This window comes from Nipponia nippon, unplaced genomic scaffold (genome assembly GCF_047370975.1).
Source record: "Nipponia nippon isolate SJK-2023a ecotype South Korea unplaced genomic scaffold, ASM4737097v1 scaffold_34, whole genome shotgun sequence".
Classification (NCBI taxonomy): domain Eukaryota; kingdom Metazoa; phylum Chordata; class Aves; order Pelecaniformes; family Threskiornithidae; genus Nipponia; species Nipponia nippon.
In genome coordinates, this window is record NW_028262352.1 from 1,934,490 (window position 1) to 1,954,506 (window position 20,017).

Sequence of the window (20,017 nt, forward strand, 5' to 3'; positions counted from 1 at the left end):
TTTTACCTTTAACCTTCCAGATATAGGTCTTCCAGATTTTTCATATGCACAACAATTTGCCTGGAAAGGACACATGGAGCTACGAACATGCTGCAATTACACTGCAACTGATGCTCTCTGGGCCTTCTCCTGCTATCTTTATATGAGGTTTACAGCAATTTATAAATGGGTGAGGAAAAAAGCCCTGTTTGGGAGCTAGGGAACCACAAGTATGAACACAGAACTTCATATTAAAATTTTGTAAAGCAAAGTCCGAAGGCTCTTCTGTTTAGAACTACAGGCACAGTTTCTTGTAGATTTAATTAAGAATGTGAATTCGTCAAGTATGAGAGGAGAGCAAGTTTTTCTTTTGAGGGGAATTTGAGAAGTACAATGATGAAACAGATCCCAATCCATTCCAAACAACTTGTGGAGCGCTGCAAAATCGCTAATCTTAGAAGTAACACAGGTTCTTTGTGGCAAACTGCAGCGCACACACACACACACAAAAAAAAATCCTAGCCCTAAACCAGAACTGAGGTAGAACTGGGCCAAATAAAAATACTCTGAAAGATGACTTAACTGCTTAGGTAAACATAAACTGGATAGGTGATCAGACTTAGCTGACATCCATTTGACAACAACAACAACAACAAAATGTCAGAGGCAGGAACTGAGAGAATGATTGCTAAATCTCATCAGGATTTTTTGTGTATATGTATGTAAGAGATTTGCAGAAAGCAGGGAGTAGGAGGTTTACACTTAGGTCTAAATACATTAAACCTACATGGGAATTATTACTATACAGATATCGTATGCCCTGAAATAGAACTTGTATTTTTTTCAGGTCAGTATATTTTATTTTATTTTATTTTATTGGTGGTGAAGAAATAAGGTAGAATTATTCTTTTAGGACCTGATCTTGTAAGGGATGGAACACACTGACGTATAGGTTGCTCATAGATTTAGCCTAAATTTACAGGGGTATATTTGCTGTGCTACTTTCCTACTTAACAGACAAAAGATTTGGCAAGCATATTTTTGTATCATAGCAAATAGAAGACCGTAGCAGCCCTTCATTTAAAATTTGGAGTGGATATTCTCTTAGTACATAAAATGAGCATTTCAAATTTTCAGCTTCTTTTATTTTACTTTTTTTCCCATCAGTTTCTTGCTTTCTAGTACAATCTGACTTTAGTTCACCTTGTTTAAAAAAATAAAATTAAAATAAAATAAACCAAAATAAAATAAACTAAACTATCAGAGCCTGAGCATTGTTACAGTGGGTGAAGATGACCCCAAACTTCCAGAAAGGGATAGATTAGTCCAACAGTGTGGAATATTAAGTAAATTAACAGACATTGTATACACCAAGTGGTCAGAGCTATAATCTTCTTGTTTATCCTAATGTTACATGAATGAGATGCAAATGTTTTAATGCCTGTTGTTGATCTCTGTCCCAGTATAAAGTTCTGGTGGTTTATCCTAGTGGAGTAGATTGGTTCACCGATTTTTGCTAATGCAGATCAGGAATTCCAAAATGTTCACAGCAGCAGGATATCTGTAGTTTTACAGGAGTCTGATATATTTGATAAGATGTAGAAACATGAAGGCAGTAAAGTTTGTTGCTGGCTAATGTCAGCAGAGCTATTAGTAGCAAACTTGCCCTCAGTTCTTTATCCCTTCTCCTCCAGGAGTTTACCCAAGAATGAGTTCTTGAGATCAGTAGTTATAATGCAGCCTTAAATTTAGTCTGAGCTCCAGCTGTACTGAATAGCAACTAACAAGGCTTTCCTTTTACTGACAGTTTTACCTTGGTATTCATGATCGATCACAGATGTTAGCCCTCAGTGGTGGGAAAGGAGAAACACTTGTGCACCTTCCTCTTCTTCCATAGTATTTCAGCCTTCATGTTTGAATTGGCTGATGCAAAACAACACTATTCAGAGGTGTTAAATTGTTCAACAAAAGATTAGCCTGCAATGCATTTCTGCTATTGTGGAATGCTATTACTCAGTAGAATGCTGAAGCTTACTATAGAATGGGTAGCATTTTCTTTGCAGAAAGATGGTTCCTGTGTTGTAAAAAGGCTGCAATTTGAGCTATTTGGTAAAACTGAAACTCGCAGATTTCTAGGTGGAGCGTTGTGATTAATGAATGGCAAGCGAAAGCCTTACCTTACACTGGAGATTTAATTAGAGATTCCACTGTAAGATGCAGAAGTATTTCACGCTGGATTAGCTGCTGGGAGAAGTGGGCTTCTTTCCCTTCTAGGCTAAATTGTTTAACTTCTACACCCTTCACTTCATTTGTTTGCTTCTGCTGGATTTTCACTAATGGGGGCCCCTTTCATTGTATTTGTGCTTTCAATCCATTCAACTATTCACTGCACATTCCATATTTTTGTATTTGTGTAACACATTCGTAAATAACATTATGTGCTGCCAGATTCTGGGAAATTAACAAATTTAATTTTCTTTCTTTCTTTCTTTTATCAACTAATACTTTGGGTTGTGTGATGTACATTCTCTAATCATGTCCTGGTTTTGGCTGGGATAGAGTTAATTTTCTTCCTAGTAGCTGGTATAGTGTATAAATCCAAGGGGTAAAACCAAAAAAACCTATATATAAAAAAAGTGATATAATTATTTAGTACAATTTTAGTAGTATTTGAGATTTAATTTAGTATATGTATTTTGTAATATATTTAGCAGTAGTATGTAATCCCTTATTTCTAACAATATTTGTGCCTCTTCTCTTCTCCCTCTCACCCCTTTAAACCCTACTTCAGGTATTTTTTTGCTGTTTTGGCAATCTTAACCATTTTGGGAGTTCTCAATGGATTGGTGCTGCTTCCTGTTCTTCTTTCACTCTTTGGACCGTACCCTGAGGTCAGTAAAACTAATGGTGAACAGAAGAAATGATAATATTATCTCTCCCCCTGCAACCAACCCCTTTCTCTAGAAACTCTTTATTTTTAAAATTCTCTTGGATTTTTTAAATTTTTAAGTTTCTTGCTCTAGTTTTAATTTAAATCTTTATTAAATGTTATGTTTGTTATTTATTTGATATTCTTCTACTTTCTTATACTTTTAAAGTATGGTTTTTTAATAAGTATTGTTTTAGAGGCTGCAATCAACAAGCTAGATACAAATGAAGGTATTAGGTAAGCTTTTAAAAGCAGAATGTCATATGCAAATATAAAACCAGGCTTTTCCCCAAGACTTTGCAAAAGACAGTTTCTTTTGTACACGTACCTTCTCCTTTCCCACCCTACTGCCTCTGTTGCTTTCCTCAAAATATTTAACTCATCAGACCACCAAGGAGGCCTGTGTGGACCAACATTACACCAGTGGTGGTCCACAGACCACACCCTGATAACCATGGCCAGAAGTTTGCCAAAAGGTGCCCCCCCACCCCCCAGTCCAGTCATCCCTCCCCGTGCTACCCTTTTGGCTCAAGCAAAGATCTTGGTGGGTGGTAGGCTCCACCTGGATGTTGAGGACTGTACAATATAAAGCCCAAGTCCAGTAAAAAAGGATTCACAGCTATCAAATTTGTATTTGATTATTCATTACCTACACTTCAGTTAACACAATTATTGTGTTATGTATGGATATCTTTATCATGCATTAGTAGAATCAGTAATGCTATGCTGCATGTTTATATATATATATATGTGCATGTGTGTGCACGCACATGTGTATAAAAATCAAACACAAGGTACATATACAGTGCTAGTAATATAATGAGATGTATTTATTTTGGGTCTTTATATTTGTGATGGGTTAACTTTGGCCTGCTCAGCCGATCACTCATTCCCCCTCCTCAGCGGGACAAGGGATAAAAAAGCTCGTGGGTCAAGATAAAGACAGGGAGATTGCTTACCAACTACTGTTTCGGGCAAAACAGACTCAACTTGGGAAAAATTAATTTAATTTATTGCCAATTAAAATAGATTCAAGTAGTGAGAAACAAAACCAAACATTAAAACTACACCTTTCCTCCCCCCTTTCCCATGCCCAACTTCACTCCTTCACTCCAGACTCCTCTATCCCCACCCAAATGGTACAGGGGAAGATGGGAGATGGGGATTACTGTCAGTACATAGTGGTTTCTCTCTGCTGCTTCTCCTCTCTCACATTTTTCCCCTGCTCCAGTGTGGGCTCTCCCACAGGCTACAGTCCTTCAGGAAAAAAATAACTGCTCCAGCATAGGTCTTCCACAGGCTGCAATGAATATCTGCTCTGGTGCCATGGAGCACCTCCTCTTCCTTCTCCGACCTTGGTGTTCCCTCTGCTGTTTTCCTCTCTCTGTCTGGCGATTTCTGCCCTTTCTTAGATATGTTTTCACAGAGGTGCCAAAAGCTTCACTAATTGGCTCGGCTGTGGCCTGCAGTGGGGCTGTTGTGGAGCTGGTTGGAATTGGCTCTGTCCAGCACAGGGCAGCCCCTCATCTCTTCCCACAGAGGCCACCCCTGAAGACCCCCCCCTCCTGCTACCAAAACCTTGCCACATACACCCAATACAGTATTAATAAAACAGTTTTGACAGAAGTGCATAATTTCTTATATTCCTAACAGTATACATGGCCTGTCCCTTATTCAAACAATATATATGTATGTATGTGCGTATATTGCAATTATGTGTGTCCATCTCTCTTTGCAACTAGACACTGAACCATATTATACATACACATTTGAGATGATTTATGAAATCACACTTAATCTATGCTGAGGGAGGAGGCAAGTCCAGGAATTATTTGTATATTTATAAGTGTGCATGTTCATGTACATATATGCACTTGCTGAGACAATGATACATAGAGGAATATGTATAGTCCTATTTTCATAAACCTCCAGAGATGGAGATCATGTCTCTTTCTTTCATGCATTTTTTCAGTGTAATACAGGTGTTGATCAGAAATCTAGTGCTAAGGTTCTCATGGCATGGAAAGGTGTATTTGGCTAAAGATTATTTCTATCAACTGCTAATAATAATAAGGGTAATGCTAATTGAATGATACCAAATGCTTGTAATTATAATTATCACTGTAATTATCAGGTTTCTCCAGCCAGTGGACGAAACAGATTGCCTACTCCATCTTCTGAGCCACCCCCCAGCATTGTGAGGTTTGCACTGCCACCCGGGCACACAAATAATGGGTCAGATTCCTCTGATTCTGAGTACAGCTCTCAAACTGCAGTGTCAGGCATCAGTGAAGAGCTCCATCAGTATGAGGCTACTCAAGGCTCTAGGGCATCAGTCCATCCAGTAATAGTGGAAGCCACTGAGAATCCTGTCTTTGCAAGATCCACTGTAAGTAGCTCACATATCGACTGGAGGGAGGGCAAGAATATTTTTTGTTTGGTTGGGTTTTTTTAAATTTAAATATATTTCTGTGGGAAGGCTGTAATATTTCTTTCATGTTTCTGGCTGATTATGCCTTGTGACTGTGCCAAAATTTGGAGCACTTGTAGACAGGACGTGAAGGCTTTCCTTTAGAATCAAGTTGGAGGTAAAATTATGGTACCAAAGCTGAGGTCTTCAGCATGTGTAATTGTTGTTATATCATATTAGCACCAGCCACAAGAGAGAGTTCTCAGTCTATTCAATGACTGTTCTGGGTGACCTCCAGGAAAAAAAGTGGGGAGAGGTTTAAAAGATCCAAACCTCTTCCACAGAGCTCCCTGTGTGTCACCATCTCATATACCTCTTCTCTGGACAGCTCACTTGGGGAGAAAGATTGATAGAGCCCAGAAAAAAAGAAGTTCAGGGTTGTATCAAATCTTGGGTCTGTTCCATCTTGCTACTGGGTTGGCATAATTGCAATTTCAAAGGAAAGTGATAAAGCTCTGTCTCCTGCTCCCCTTGATGCTGCATGCTGAGCTGCAATGTGGATCTCTGTTCAGCAGAGGCCTAAAAATAGGTACAAGCATAGCCACATGTGAAGTTGGTCATGGTTTATTGACTGATGTGGCCACTGATCATCACGCTTTTTAAAGAAATCCAGAAACAGATTCCTACAGTCTGTACAAACTACCCCACTAACATCCTGTGTATGTACCCTGGGTGGAGCCTTTTCCAAATGCCTGCAATTCTGCTTGTTGAACCAGTTAAGATCAAGTGCTTGCTATCCATCCCTTTGAAAAGATGGAGCAGTATGTAGGAAGTGCATATATTTTCAGCTGTAGTCCTGTGTTTATCTGAAGTTATGCTTTCCAGGTTTTAACAAATTCAGACAAAAAATGTCTGGAAAAATCAACAGTTCTAAGACTCCAGAACACTACCTTTATAGAGTTAGAACCAGGACAATACCATTATAAATGTTGTTCCTGGGATAAAAATAGAAGAGTGTAGTATTTGTTTGCCTTACTTTGTCAGAGGCATAACCATGTGTCTCCCTTTCAGGTGGTTCAGCCAGAGACAAGGTATCAGTCGAGTCCTAGATTGCAATCGAATCCAGAGGCTGGCACTCAGCAGGCACGGCATCAGGGCCGACAACCAAAATGGGAAACAAGGGAAGGGCTGCGACCACCTCCTTACTGCCCTCACAGGGACACTTTTGAAATTTCTCCTGAATGGCATTCAGGACCTAGCAATAGGGGTTGCTTAGTCCACAAGGCTCATTCTCATAACATGAGAAGCCCAGTGTTTGGTGCCATGAGTGCCTCAGGACCAGCCTACTGCCAGCCTATCACTACTGTGACAGCTTCAGTGACTGTTGCTGTCCACCCTGTCGTGCACAACCACAGCTCTTGGGGAGGGAGCTTTCCGTCCTACAAAGGACACTATGAAGCTGACCATGGGCCATTTGAGGACCCCCACGTGCCTTTTGATGTGTGGTATGAAAGAAGAAATTCTAAAGTAGAAGTTATAGAACTGCAAGATGTTGAATGTGAAGAAAGGATACCTGGCAACAACTCAGAATAAGGTAGATCTGTCTCCTGTAGCCAGTAGATTTGCCTTTCTTGGGTAATGCTGTGATCAGAACAAAGGGGAAAGATAAGAATTCTCTGAAGTACCTTTCCTTCAGGTAGGTTTACTTCTTAGTCCCTGATCATCTGGAATCTCCTGACCATGAATATAGTACATTTTGCACTAGAAGTTAGGTTGAATAAGGTAGTGCTTGCCAGTGCTAAGAAGTTACAATGATCCAAACATAAACTACTCCAAGAGCCTTGCAAAGTGGGTGAGTACATATTATGATCCCAGTTTACCAGAAGAGGAAAATGAAGCAGAGGTGTTATGTAGCCCGTTCAAAGCCGTGTGATTGCATTTCCTGTTGATAGATCATAGAATCATAGAACGGTTTGGGTTGGAAGGGACCTTCAAAGATCATCTAGTTCCAACTCCCCTGCCATGGGCAGGGACATCTTTCACTAGATCAGGTTGCTCAAAGCCCATTCCAACCTGACCTTGAACACTTCCAGGGATGGGGCATCCACAACTTCTCTGGGCAACCTGTTCCAGTGTCTCAGCACCCTCATCGTAAAGCATTTATTCCTTATATCCAATCCAAATCTGCCCTCTTTCAGTTTAAAACCGTTGCCCCTTGTCCTGTCACTACAGGCCCTGGTACAAAGTCTGTCCCCGTCTTTATTATAAACCCCCTTTATATATTGAAAGGCCACAATAAGGTCTCCCCAGAGCCTTCTCTTCTCCAGGCTGAACAACCCCAACTCTCTCAGCCTTTCCTCATAGGAGAGGCGTTCCAGCCCTCTGACTATTTTCATGGTCCTCCTCTGGACCCGCTCTAACAGGTCCATGTCTTTCTTGTGCTGGGGACTCCAGCAGGGCTGCTCTCAATCCATTCATCCCCCAGTCTGTATTAATATTGGTGATTGCCCTGACCCAGGGGCAGGACCTTGCACTTGGCCTTGTTGAACTTCATGAGGTTCACACTGGCCCACTCCTCAAGCCTGTCAAGGTCCCCTCTGGATGGCATCCCTTGCCTCAAGCATATCAGCTGCACCACTCAGCTTGGTGTCATCCGCAAACTTGCTGAGGGTCCACTCAATCCCACTATCTGTGTAATTAATTAATAAAGATATTGAACAGTACTGGTCCCAATACGGACTCTTGAGGGTCACCGCTTGTTACTGATCTCCATTTGGACATTGAGCCATTGACTGTACCTCTTTGGACGCGGCCATCCAGCCAATTCCTTATTGACCGAACGGTTCATCCATCAAACCCATATCTCTCTAAGTTAGCAACAAGGATGTCGTGGGGGACCATGTCAAAGGCCTTACAGAAGTCAAGATAGATGAGATCAGTTGCTCTTCGCTTATCCACCAAGGCAGTTACTCCATTGTAGAAGGCCACTAGATTAGTCTGGCACAATTTGCCCTTGGTGAAGCCATGTTGGCTGTCCCGAATCACCTCCCTGTCATCCATAGTCTTTGAAATAGCTTCCAGCTAGAAACAAAGCTGGCAACAAACTTTACTGCCTTCATGTTTCTACATCTTATCAAATATATCAGACTCCTGTAAAACTACATATATCCTGCTGCTGTGAACATTTTGGAATTCCTGATCTGCATTAGCAAAAATCGGTGAACCAATCTACTCCACTAGGATAAACCACCAGAACTTTATACTGGGACAGAGATCAACAACAGGCATTAAAACATTTGCATCTCATTCATGTAACATTAGGATAAACAAGAAGATTATAGCTCTGACCACTTGGTGTATACAATGTCTGTTAATTTACTTAATATTCCACACTGTTGGACTAATCTATTCCTTTCTGGAAGTTTGGGGTCATCTTCACCCACTGTAACAATGCTCAGGCTCTGATAGTTTAGTTTATTTTATTTTGGTTTATTTTATTTTAATTTTATTTTTTTAAACAAGGTGAACTAAAGTCAGATTGTACTAGAAAGCAAGAAACTGATGGGAAAAAAAGTAAAATAAAAGAAGCTGAAAATTTGAAATGCTCATTTTATGTACTAAGAGAATATCCACTCCAAATTTTAAATGAAGGGCTGCTACGGTCTTCTATTTGCTATGATACAAAAATATGCTTGCCAAATCTTTTGTCTGTTAAGTAGGAAAGTAGCACAGCAAATATACCCCTGTAAATTTAGGCTAAATCTATGAGCAACCTATACGTCAGTGTGTTCCATCCCTTACAAGATCAGGTCCTAAAAGAATAATTCTACCTTATTTCTTCACCACCAATAAAATAAAATAAAATAAAATATACTGACCTGAAAAAAATACAAGTTCTATTTCAGGGCATACGATATCTGTATAGTAATAATTCCCATGTAGGTTTAATGTATTTAGACCTAAGTGTAAACCTCCTACTCCCTGCTTTCTGCAAATCTCTTACATACATATACACAAAAAATCCTGATGAGATTTAGCAATCATTCTCTCAGTTCCTGCCTCTGACATTTTGTTGTTGTTGTTGTTGTCAAATGGATGTCAGCTAAGTCTGATCACCTATCCAGTTTATGTTTACCTAAGCAGTTAAGTCATCTTTCAGAGTATTTTTATTTGGCCCAGTTCTACCTCAGTTCTGGTTTAGGGCTAGGATTTTTTTTTGTGTGTGTGTGTGTGCGCTGCAGTTTGCCACAAAGAACCTGTGTTACTTCTAAGATTAGCGATTTTGCAGCGCTCCACAAGTTGTTTGGAATGGATTGGGATCTGTTTCATCATTGTACTTCTCAAATTCCCCTCAAAAGAAAAACTTGCTCTCCTCTCATACTTGACGAATTCACATTCTTAATTAAATCTACAAGAAACTGTGCCTGTAGTTCTAAACAGAAGAGCCTTCGGACTTTGCTTTACAAAATTTTAATATGAAGTTCTGTGTTCATACTTGTGGTTCCCTAGCTCCCAAACAGGGCTTTTTTCCTCACCCATTTATAAATTGCTGTAAACCTCATATAAAGATAGCAGGAGAAGGCCCAGAGAGCATCAGTTGCAGTGTAATTGCAGCATGTTCGTAGCTCCATGTGTCCTTTCCAGGCAAATTGTTGTGCATATGAAAAATCTGGAAGACCTATATCTGGAAGGTTAAAGGTAAAAATCCAGCTAATATTGGACAATACTAGCTGCTTCAAACTGACTTAATTCCAGAATTAGCAAACTTTGCTAAAGAGGGCCATTTTTGTTTCCTTTCATGCTGGGAGTCAGATTTTCCTGGAACAGATTTGAATACCAGCAATCAAAATACTACTATGTCTAGCATGTGACAAGGAGTTAATAAAACATAGGGGAAACAGGACCATGACGTAAGCATGCTTGACACACCATACATAGTAATAAAATGACAGATACACTGAAATGACTAAATATTAAAAGCATACTTATTTTTACTAAAAAAAAAAAAGAAGTCAAGACACACAAATGCTTTACCTGACAATAAAATCAAACTCTGATCCTACGAGCATCAACACTCCAAACAGAGTGGACACAGCTCCATCCAACACTGGTGCAAACATATGTTCCAATGCAAGGACAGCCCTACGGTTCTTGTCTCCTACGGCAGTTAAAAATGCCTGTAAAACAATGAAATCCATTTCATTAGAGAGAGACGTACAGCCTTTCAAACAGCCTCTCTCTTAGTATGCAGTTTTTCACCAGTTAATTACTTCAATTTACAGTCCATTAAAATATCTCTATAGCTGGCTAGACTTCAAGACAAGGTCTGATCCTGCAGTCATACCATATAGCTGCTGCTGAAGTCACATGACCAGAGTAAGCATTGATTACAGAGTCAGAGCCATAGTAATAATTTTGGAAACAATGCCTGCCTGCACTGGTAGGCTTTTCATTTCTTTCTTGGTTTGCTCGTTTCCACACGCAAAGAATTCATTTTATGGTAAAAGCACTTCAGGTGTAAAAATTATAGGGCTATTCTTGTCACTCTCATGAGGGGATAGCTTCCATGACTGTCATGGGAAGTTTGCTGTAAAACTAGCCAATACTGATTCGGGTTTTCCTGAATACACTTGGAACAGACCAAGGACTTGCAACTTTTGCTCACTCACACAGTCACATCCACTGTAGCATTTACTAGTGGATCAGGTCTTTCTGTCACTTTACACAGAAGTGTCCGCTGATACAGTGCATTTCTCCTCACAGGTCTGAGGATCCACGCTATCAGATATTATACACAGTAAGCACTCAGCTGATGGAAAGTTGCCAGTGTATTCAACAGGACCAGTATAAAGTAACACTACTAAGTCGTGTGCTGCTTTTTTATATTCCTATTTCACTCAAGATGAATGTTTTTGCAACTTTTTCTACTTCAAACCTGGCAGCACTATACTACGCCCAACTATATAGCACACTAGCTAGCAGCACTATATATGCCCAACTCTGTACCTCATCTACAACGTGTAGATGCCGGGTGGTGCTGGCTGTCCCCGCGGCCAGTTCAAACCTTGGGAAGCCACATATAACCAGCCCCTAGGGAGCTCCAGCAACCAGGAGCGCCGCAAACAGGGCATGCAAACAAGGAGCATCATCTGAGAGGAGCAGTGTGGAAGTTTGCATGGAAGGGCTCGTGAGAAGGGTGGTTGTCAGGCTGCTGCCTGCTCTGCTCACCCGCAGGCTTCGGCTGCGGCCCCGACAGTCACCCCAGCTAGCTGTTGGCTGTGCAAACCTACCCAGCAGCTTGAGGTCTCCAGGGAATTAGAAGGGCTTATTAGGCAGTGCTTTGGGATCGTCGGAAGCATGGTGGCAGAGACCCGGCGAGGTCTGCGCTCTGCAGCAGCCGGGAACCATCTACCTAGCCAGGCTAGCCTGGGACGAGTGGAGGCAGCCACCCAGACAGAGCTTCCTATCAGGGAAGCTGCTGTCCAGGTGGAGGGCTGTAAAGTCTGTACCCCACACTCCTGGGTGGAGGAGGGTGCAAGCTCCACCTGTGCAAGGTGTGCTCTGGTGGAGTCACTCAGGCAGCGGGAGGAGGAAGTCAGCAGGTTACACTGTATTAGGGAGGGGGAACAAGAAATAGATAATTATTCGAGACTTTGCAAGAAGAAATACTAGGGCCCCGTGACACTGACCTCCAAGGACTACCAGACAAAGAGTGTCAACAGCGAACAGACAGCACCTTGGAGAAGGAGGCGTCGTGGTCTCTGGTGACTCGTGGCAACAGGATATCACTTCCCCCCCCCCCCATTTCCCTGTATGTACCAACCAGCAACAGATACAAACTCTTGGCAGTGGGTGAAGCCAATGAACAAGACTCACAGGGAGAAACCTCACCAGTTGCACACACTAAAAACTGCAAAAGGAAGCGGCAAGTGCTAGTAGTAGGCTACTCTGCTGAGAGGCACCGAGGCACACCCATCTGCCGGCCTGATATACAGTCAAGGGAAGTTTGCTGCTTGCCAGGAGCCAAGATCCAGGATGTCACAGAGAGACTGCCACAACTGGTTAAAAGCGCAGACTACTATCCCCTACTTCTTTTCCATGTGGGCACCAATGACACGGTAAAGCATAACCTGGGAAAGATCAAGCAGGACTTCAGAGCCCTGGGGGCACAAGTGAAGGGGACAGGGGCCCAAGTGATCTTCTTCTCTATCTTGCGAGTCAGGGATAGGGGTGTGGGCAGAAGTCGACGCATCATGCAGATTAACACCTGGCTTCGTGGCCGGTGTCGTTGCCAGGGCTTTGGCTTCTATGATCACGGGACGTTCTTCGATGAATACAGCCTATTGGGGAGAGATGGGATCTACCTATCTAGACGAGGAAGGAGAATCTTTGCTGGCAGATTGTCTGACTTAGTGAATCGCACTTTAAACTAAGGAACTTGGGGGGTGGGGTCCAAAGCCGTGACACTTGTGTACTCACAAGCAACAGGGTGGATGAGCGCACCTACCAGAGTACTGAGGAATGCCCTCCCAACCCTCCAAAAAGGTTCCTCCAAAAAGGTGAGACGGTCGACAGTCCAACTGAAGTGTCGCTATACCATGCACGCAGCATGGGTAAGAAACAGGAGGAGCGGGAAGCCACTGTGCAGTTGGAAAGCTACGATCTGATCGCTATCACTGAAACTTGGTGGGATGAATCACATGATTGGAGCGCTGCAATCGATAGCTATAAACTGTTCAGGAGGGCCAGGCAAGGAAGGGGGGGGGGCGCTCTATGTAAAAAAAATGGGTTGATTGCACAAAGCCATCTTTGAAAAACAGCAGTACACAGGTCGAGAGCTTATGGGTGAAAATTAGAGACCAAGCCAACAAAGGAAATCTCGTGGCTGGTGTTTGCTACAGGCCACCTGATCAAGGGGAGGATGTTGATGAAGCGTTCTTGCTTCAACTACAGGAAGCATCATGCTCACAGGCTCTGATCCTGCTGGGGGACTTCAACCACCCTGACATCCGCTGGAAAAGTGGCACAGCAAGCTGCAAGCAGTCTAGGAGACTCTTGGAGTGCATTGAGGATAACTTCCTAATCCAGGTGATAGAAAGTCCAACCAGAGGAGATGCATTACTGGGCCTGTTGCTCACCAACGCAGAGGAACTTATTGGAGAGGTCAAGATTGGTAGGTAGCCCGGGCTGCAGTGATCATGCCCTGGTGGAATTCATGATCTCGAGGGATATAGGCCAGGCGAAAAGTATAGTCAACACCCTAAACCTTAGCAAAGCGAACTTTCAGTTGTTTCCCTGTGCTCTGATCACTGAATCAGGCTATCTTCTAAAACATCACACAGCAATGACAGTGAAAGTGTAAAATTGCCAGTTACTTCAAGAATTGTCCTTTTTCGAATAAAACTCATCAAAAGAATTTGAAGTCCATAGTGAGGACTGAATCCCTCTGGGGGACGGGCTGAGTGAGAGAGATGGGAAAGCTCCACTTTGCCTAGTGCGGTGTTGCGTTGTGGGGTGTCCCCTGCACTTTGGGGATGCGACGCTGTATTTGGAGATCTGCCCAGCAAGCTCCCAGATTGGAGGAGTCCCTGGGCCAAGCACTCTGTTTTGCCAGGGGCAGTTGCAGTGGCTATCACAGATTCATATAGGTCAAAGCTGACTTAACAGGGCATTTAATATGTTCCTGTGAAATAATATTCTGCTGGTTCATCCAAGAATTTGTGCGATTTGAAACTTTAATCATTATCTCTCCTTAGGCTAGCAACAGAAAGTTACAGGATGTAGTGCTGTTCAGAACAGATGGGATATTTTAGATGTTTGGGGAAGACTAAAGCTGTTTGTTTTCTTGAAAAAAATCCATTAATTTTATGGGGAATGCTTTGAAGGGGAGGAATAAATTGAGGTTAAAGCTTTTTGGGGCTTGTGGTTGAAAACCAATTTAATTATTCTAACTCCTTTTTTTCCTCATTTGGGGGAAAAAAACAGAAGTGTTAAATCCTTACTTAGCTCTTGGTCCCTATTTTCTTGCTCTGCTTTTCACAGCTTTTCAGTGGCAGACACTAGTTTGACCAAAGCAAGCCATTTTATTTTGGTTGCGGAAATATTTTACACACACACATGCACATACACACACATATATATGCAGAATTTTGATGGAATTTTTTTGATGATTCCTGATAAAATCACCTTCTGATTTATAAAACTTCTCTCCAAACATCTCAAAGTGCAAATAAACCTGAATGCATTTATACTCAAAGTCTATGGTAAGTAATAGCATCCTCAGAATAAGGAAATGTTCGGGCTCAGATTTTCCAAGATGAACAGCAGGCTAATATGAGAATGTTAACTGTGTCCAGTATCAGATACAGCTTTTTTCTCTTTGAAGTGTCCATTGGTTTTGACTGAATTTGTGGCATTCGGAAATCAAGGCATCCACATTTTTTTAATTGGCATCAGGATTTCTTTACGAAGAAGTCTATGACTAATGGAAAAAGAGTCCACGTTGCCTGACTGCTAACTGTAACCACAAGAATCATGAAATGAGCTTAGCTTGATTTGTTTTTTTTTTCCTTGAGCTTTAATGAATATTTGTATTTTTTTCCTCTGTATTTGTAAAGGGTAATAACTGAAGCAAAGAAGAGGCCAAAGATGGAAAATTGTATTTCCAGAACTGCTTGAAGAGAAGAACTGCTCAAAGTTGTGGAAAAGGACATGCTGCATCAGGACAACAATTCACTGTTACTGTAACTTATTGTATTATTTTGTTAAATATTTCTATAAATATTTAAAGATGTACACATATGTAATATACAAAAGAACATCGTAAAGTAGTATAATCTGGAGTCATTTGCCTCCAGTTAATAGAGTGGGGACAATATTGGTTTTGCTCTGTACTTATTGTATATTGATCTCTTTGCCACAAGTAAACTTAATATAGTTCTAAATTTCAGCATAAGTTGCTGCTGCTTAAATATTGTATGATTTACTTGTATAATTCTATGCGAATATTGCTTATGTAATAGGATTTTTTCTGTAAAGGTACATGTTTAAAATATTTTAAATTTGCATATCACAACCCTGTGGTAGTTTGAAATGTTACTGTTAACTTTCAAACACGCTGTGCGTGATAATTTTTTAAAATATGCAGATATGAAGAAAAGCATATTAATCTTGGAGACTTAAATAGGTTTAGCTGTGTGCAGGTTTTGTTTTGCTGTGTATTGATGTGTGCATCTGGAAATGTGCATGTCAGTGTGTGTATGTTCCCAGTGTACCGTAGTTTCTCTTTTACTGTATGGTAACCCTTAATGGGCTTATAAACCCACTGATGCTGGTGTGAGTCTGGCTTTCCCTGTTAGTAGGCACTAGTGAAAACTGCATTGGTGTTTACCAACATGTACCATAGACTACCATCATCAAAGGGCCGAGATAAAATAGAAGAGAGGAAGTCAGGGTTTGGTAATGTGGTTCAGGTTCCCACTCTATTAATGACTTGGTACACGTGATTTTGGTCAAGTCACATAACTGCCCTGTGCCTCAGTTTCTCAATCTGTAAAATGGGTATAACTGTACTTACCTACCTCCCAGGATAGTTGCGAGGCTTAATTACTGTTTACAAAAGTATTTTGATATTTTTTCATAAACGGTGCCAAGTAAGTGCAAACACTATAACCATTCCTTTTTCACTTCAAAAGGTGCTGGTGGTTATAGAAAGTCAATGAGCATATGCCTTGATTTGATATTGATACTGTTAACTATGAGTGGCATTAGGAGCTAAATAATCTAGTTTTTTTGTTGGTAAGCCACAGCTCATCTGTGGCCTTATAACATTCAAAGCAGTATCCTCTGTCACCTTATTTTGATGGCAGGAAAGAAGTTAATAATAAGTGAGAAAAATCAAATGGAAGGATTAAAAAAAAAATCTTATATTTTCACTTATTAAATATAAATGACTTTCTGTTGGATCCAGGACTGTAATGAATGACACTTAAAACCTGGTATGTTTTTTTCTCTGTTGTTTTGCTTGTTTTTTCCCACGCTGCATTGGCACTTTTAACTAAAACAGCTAAACTGGAATCCCTTTGTGAAACTAATTTAGCTTTTTTGTCGTTATTTTTAAACTAAAGATGGATTGCTGCAGGTGAAGGGCCTGGAAAAATACTACAATCTCTGTGTTCTGGTTGAAAACAAACCCTAAGAATGGAGAACCTTAATTTAAAATACGAGAACAAAAGTTCTCATTCTCTCTCTCTTTGTCTTTCTCCATCTTTTTTCTGCCCTTCTCCAAGCTGGTTTTTAGAGCAGGTAGATGATCAAATATGTATTCAGAGCCAAACACACACAACCAACATTCGATTTTTAAACACAGTGATGGTGGGGCTTTTCTTTAAATACAGTGCCTGAACAGCAGCTGCAAATTCTTTGATGGGAAGGTGTATTTCTCCAGTGGCTTCAGGGAGTCTATCTTTGCCCACAGACCTTCCCAGCACAGTGAGTGGGGATAACTAGAATGATTTATTTCTTTTTTCTTAAACTTTAATGAACATTTGTATTTTTTTCAGTTGTTCAAAGGACTGGTGGATGGGACCCTCTGGGAAACTGCCCTCAGGGATAAAAGAGCTGAACCGAGCTGGCAGCTATTTAAAGACGTTTTTCTTAGAGCAGAAGAACTATCAATTCCCATGTGCAAGACATCAGGCAAGGAAGGCAGGAGACCATCATGGTTGAGTAAGGACCTCATGGTCAAGCTGAAACACAAGAGGGAAATGCATAGGCAGTGGAAGCGGGGGCACGCATCCTGGGAGGAATATAGGGACGCTGCCCAGATGTGTAGGGATACGATCAGGAAAGCTAAGGCACAGCTGGAGCTAAATTTGGAAAGGATGTGAAGAAAAATAATAAGGGCTTCTACAGGTACGTTATTCAGAAAAGGAAGGCAAAATAAATTGTATCCCCCCTGATAAATAGGACAGGGGAACTGGTGACAACCTACATGGAGAAGGCTGAGGTACTCAACAACTTTTTTGCTTCAGTTTTCAATGGTAATGTCTCTTCCCACATCTCTTGAGTCCCTGAATCTGAAGGCAGGGACTGGGGGAATGAAGACCCACCCATTGTAGGAGATCAGGATCGAGACCACCTGAAGAACCTGAACATACATGAGTCCATGGGGACCCGATGAGATGCATCCCAGGGTCTAGAGGCAATTGGCTGATATAGTTGCTAAGACACGCTCCATCATATCTGAAAAGTCGTGGCAGTCAGGTAAAGTCCCCAGTGACTGGAAAAAGGGAAACATCACGCCCATTTTTAAAAAGGGTAGAAAGGAAGACCCTGGGAACTACCAACCAGTCAGACTTATCTCTGTGCCCAGTAAAATCATGGAACAGATCCTCCTGGAAGCTATTTCAAAGACTATGGATGACAGGGAGGTGATTCGGGACAGCCAACATGGCTTCACCAAGGGCAAATTGTGCCAGACTAATCTAGTGGCCTTCTACAATGGAGTAACTGCCTTGGTGGATAAGCGAAGAGCAACTGATCTCATCTATCTTGACTTCTGTAAGGCCTTTGACATGGTCCCCCACGACATCCTTGTTGCTAACTTAGAGAGATATGGGTTTGATGGATGAACCGTTCGGTCAATAAGGAATTGGCTGGATGGCCGCGTCCAAAGAGGTACAGTCAATGGCTCAATGTCCAAATGGAGATCAGTAACAAGCGGTGACACCTGAAGAGGTGAACACCTGAAGAGACAGTGAGAGCCTGACGTTGTTCCCATTATACATAAGCCACTGTTTCGATGCATGCTAGGGGATATTTTAATTGCCTACTGGTCCAGTTCACTGTCTAACATGAAAACAAGACAAGGGGCCCCAATTTAGTACTATCAGCATAGTGACCTCAGGTCATAAAAACTTTGCAACAAAATTGTATGATACTAATTGGAAGCTACCTTCAACTGCCAAGTGTGTGTCCTCCTGTGTCAGTGGTCAGCAAAGCTTCCACTGACACCACTGGCGCAGCCCACAGGCATGTGCTCCTTTCTCCCTCCTTTTCCTCTGAGGTGACAAGAGGAGGGAAGGGGGCAAGGAAGAGCTGTGATGTCTCCCATCTGCCCCTGCCCAATTCCTTGTTCTGCATGGTATGTGTGGATGACCTGTCTGCTGCTTCACACTCCAATAGTCACATTGGCAAAGGGAGCACTCGGTGGCTGGCAACATTTATTTTGGTTTGGGATTTTTAAAACCTTTTTTTAATTGTGGGTGATATTTATATTTTTGTATCATAAGAATGTTTTCTTACAGTATTTGTCATGCCAGTTTATACCAAGCAAAATGCAGGGATTTTATTTCTATTGGATGCACGATTACAGATATGTTTTTCCTTTTTAATGTATTTTTATTTGTATAGAGTGCTTACTAATGTTAAATAGGAAAGAGTATATAACACATTAAAGACTCATCATAGCTTTTAGCATAAGGAGTTAAAAGGAAAAAAATTCAAACTGGGTCTCATCACCTGTCTATTTTGGTAGGAGTGGGTTTGTGTCATTTCAGTTACAAAGATAAAATTATGCCATATAATTTATTTATGTGAAAATTTATTTTTGTAGTGTACATAGTAGTCATCAAGCCTTTTGACAGAAGTATATTTTTAAAGATTTTATATGCAATGATGATAACATTACGTTTTAGAACACTGCTGAAATGTGATTATGGTGCATACTTTTCCTTGAAAACCCCATGGCAGAAAAGAAAGTGTTAAACAGTGTTAAGAGAGAAAGAGAATATGAATATTCGTATAATTCTGGACTGTGTTTTAGTTACCATTTGTGATCTAGTGTGGTTCTTATTTTAAACCTTGAAAGGAAATTGTACAAACTCTCTAAATATTAATGTTCAAACAATGATAGAAATTCTAACATGAATAAAAATATTATAACTTATTGATTATTTATTTTGTTTTTTATAGAATGAGTTTTTTATGTACTGGTCAACTATGCAGATACAATCATGCAATTATATTGATTTCTATGGAGTAGCAATCATCCTTCAGGGCACATCCTATATTATTGGTAAGTCTGCTACATGCTGTAGTCAAATAGTTGTATCATATGTCAGTTTGCACTTTCAGAGTCAGAGTTGAGCCTAAATCCAACTTGAAACATAAAGTCTTATTTCTTAGTTCAGCAAACTCAACCCCAAATCTGGAACCTCCATAATTTGGAGAGCAAATTTGAGATTTTTGGAAGATTGAGATTTGGCCTCTTTTGGAGAAGGAGCAAATTCTAAAACCATAGATAAATTGTAAAATGTAGGTGCTTGTCTTTTGATTCTGTTGCCCTTTTTATGTCTCTGGGGGATAGGTATAGGGCTGGATTACACATTTCATTCTCTTTCTGAATGAAGCATTTTGTGTAAACGTTTAGCACTTGGATAAGGCAGTTTAGCAAACAGGTTACTTCTCAGAGGTGGGTAGAAATTTTTTGCCTGTTTCCTTCACTGTGGTTGTTCCTTAAATTGGATTAGAGAAATAGTCTATTTTTTCCTACTTTGCGGAACAAAAAAAAAAAAATCTGACTTCTGAAAACTATAGAGTCTAAGAAAGGAGAGTCTTGACAAAACCTCTTCTAGGAAATGTGCTAGCAACTGCAAGCCAGTGTGCAGTTCCCCCATGTTTGGGAAAGAGGAGGGACT

General features: G+C 41.0%; 1 protein-coding gene across 7 annotated transcripts in view; it reads left to right on the top strand.

The window, feature by feature from the left end:
- The window catches only part of LOC104022796 (protein patched homolog 1-like), a 98,098-nt gene extending 80,833 nt beyond the window's left edge, over positions 1-17,265 (top strand). For 2 of the 7 annotated variants that reach the window (XR_015707697.1, XR_015707700.1), the window contains 5 exons: positions 2,771-2,870; positions 5,043-5,297; positions 6,390-6,912; positions 13,272-13,491; positions 14,936-17,265. Coding sequence is in view for 3 of the 7 variants with exons in the window: in XM_087770938.1 (XP_087627064.1) it covers positions 2,771-2,870; positions 5,043-5,297; positions 6,390-6,911 (877 nt within the window). In the remaining 4 variants the exon portion in view is untranslated. Of the gene's footprint in view, positions 1-2,770; positions 2,871-5,042; positions 5,298-6,389; positions 6,913-11,081; positions 12,096-13,271; positions 13,492-14,935 lie in introns of those variants that run through there. The other 5 variants (XR_015707698.1, XR_015707699.1, XM_087770938.1 and 2 more) reach the window with 5 other exon arrangements.
- The last annotated feature ends 2,752 nt before the right edge of the window (positions 17,266-20,017 follow it).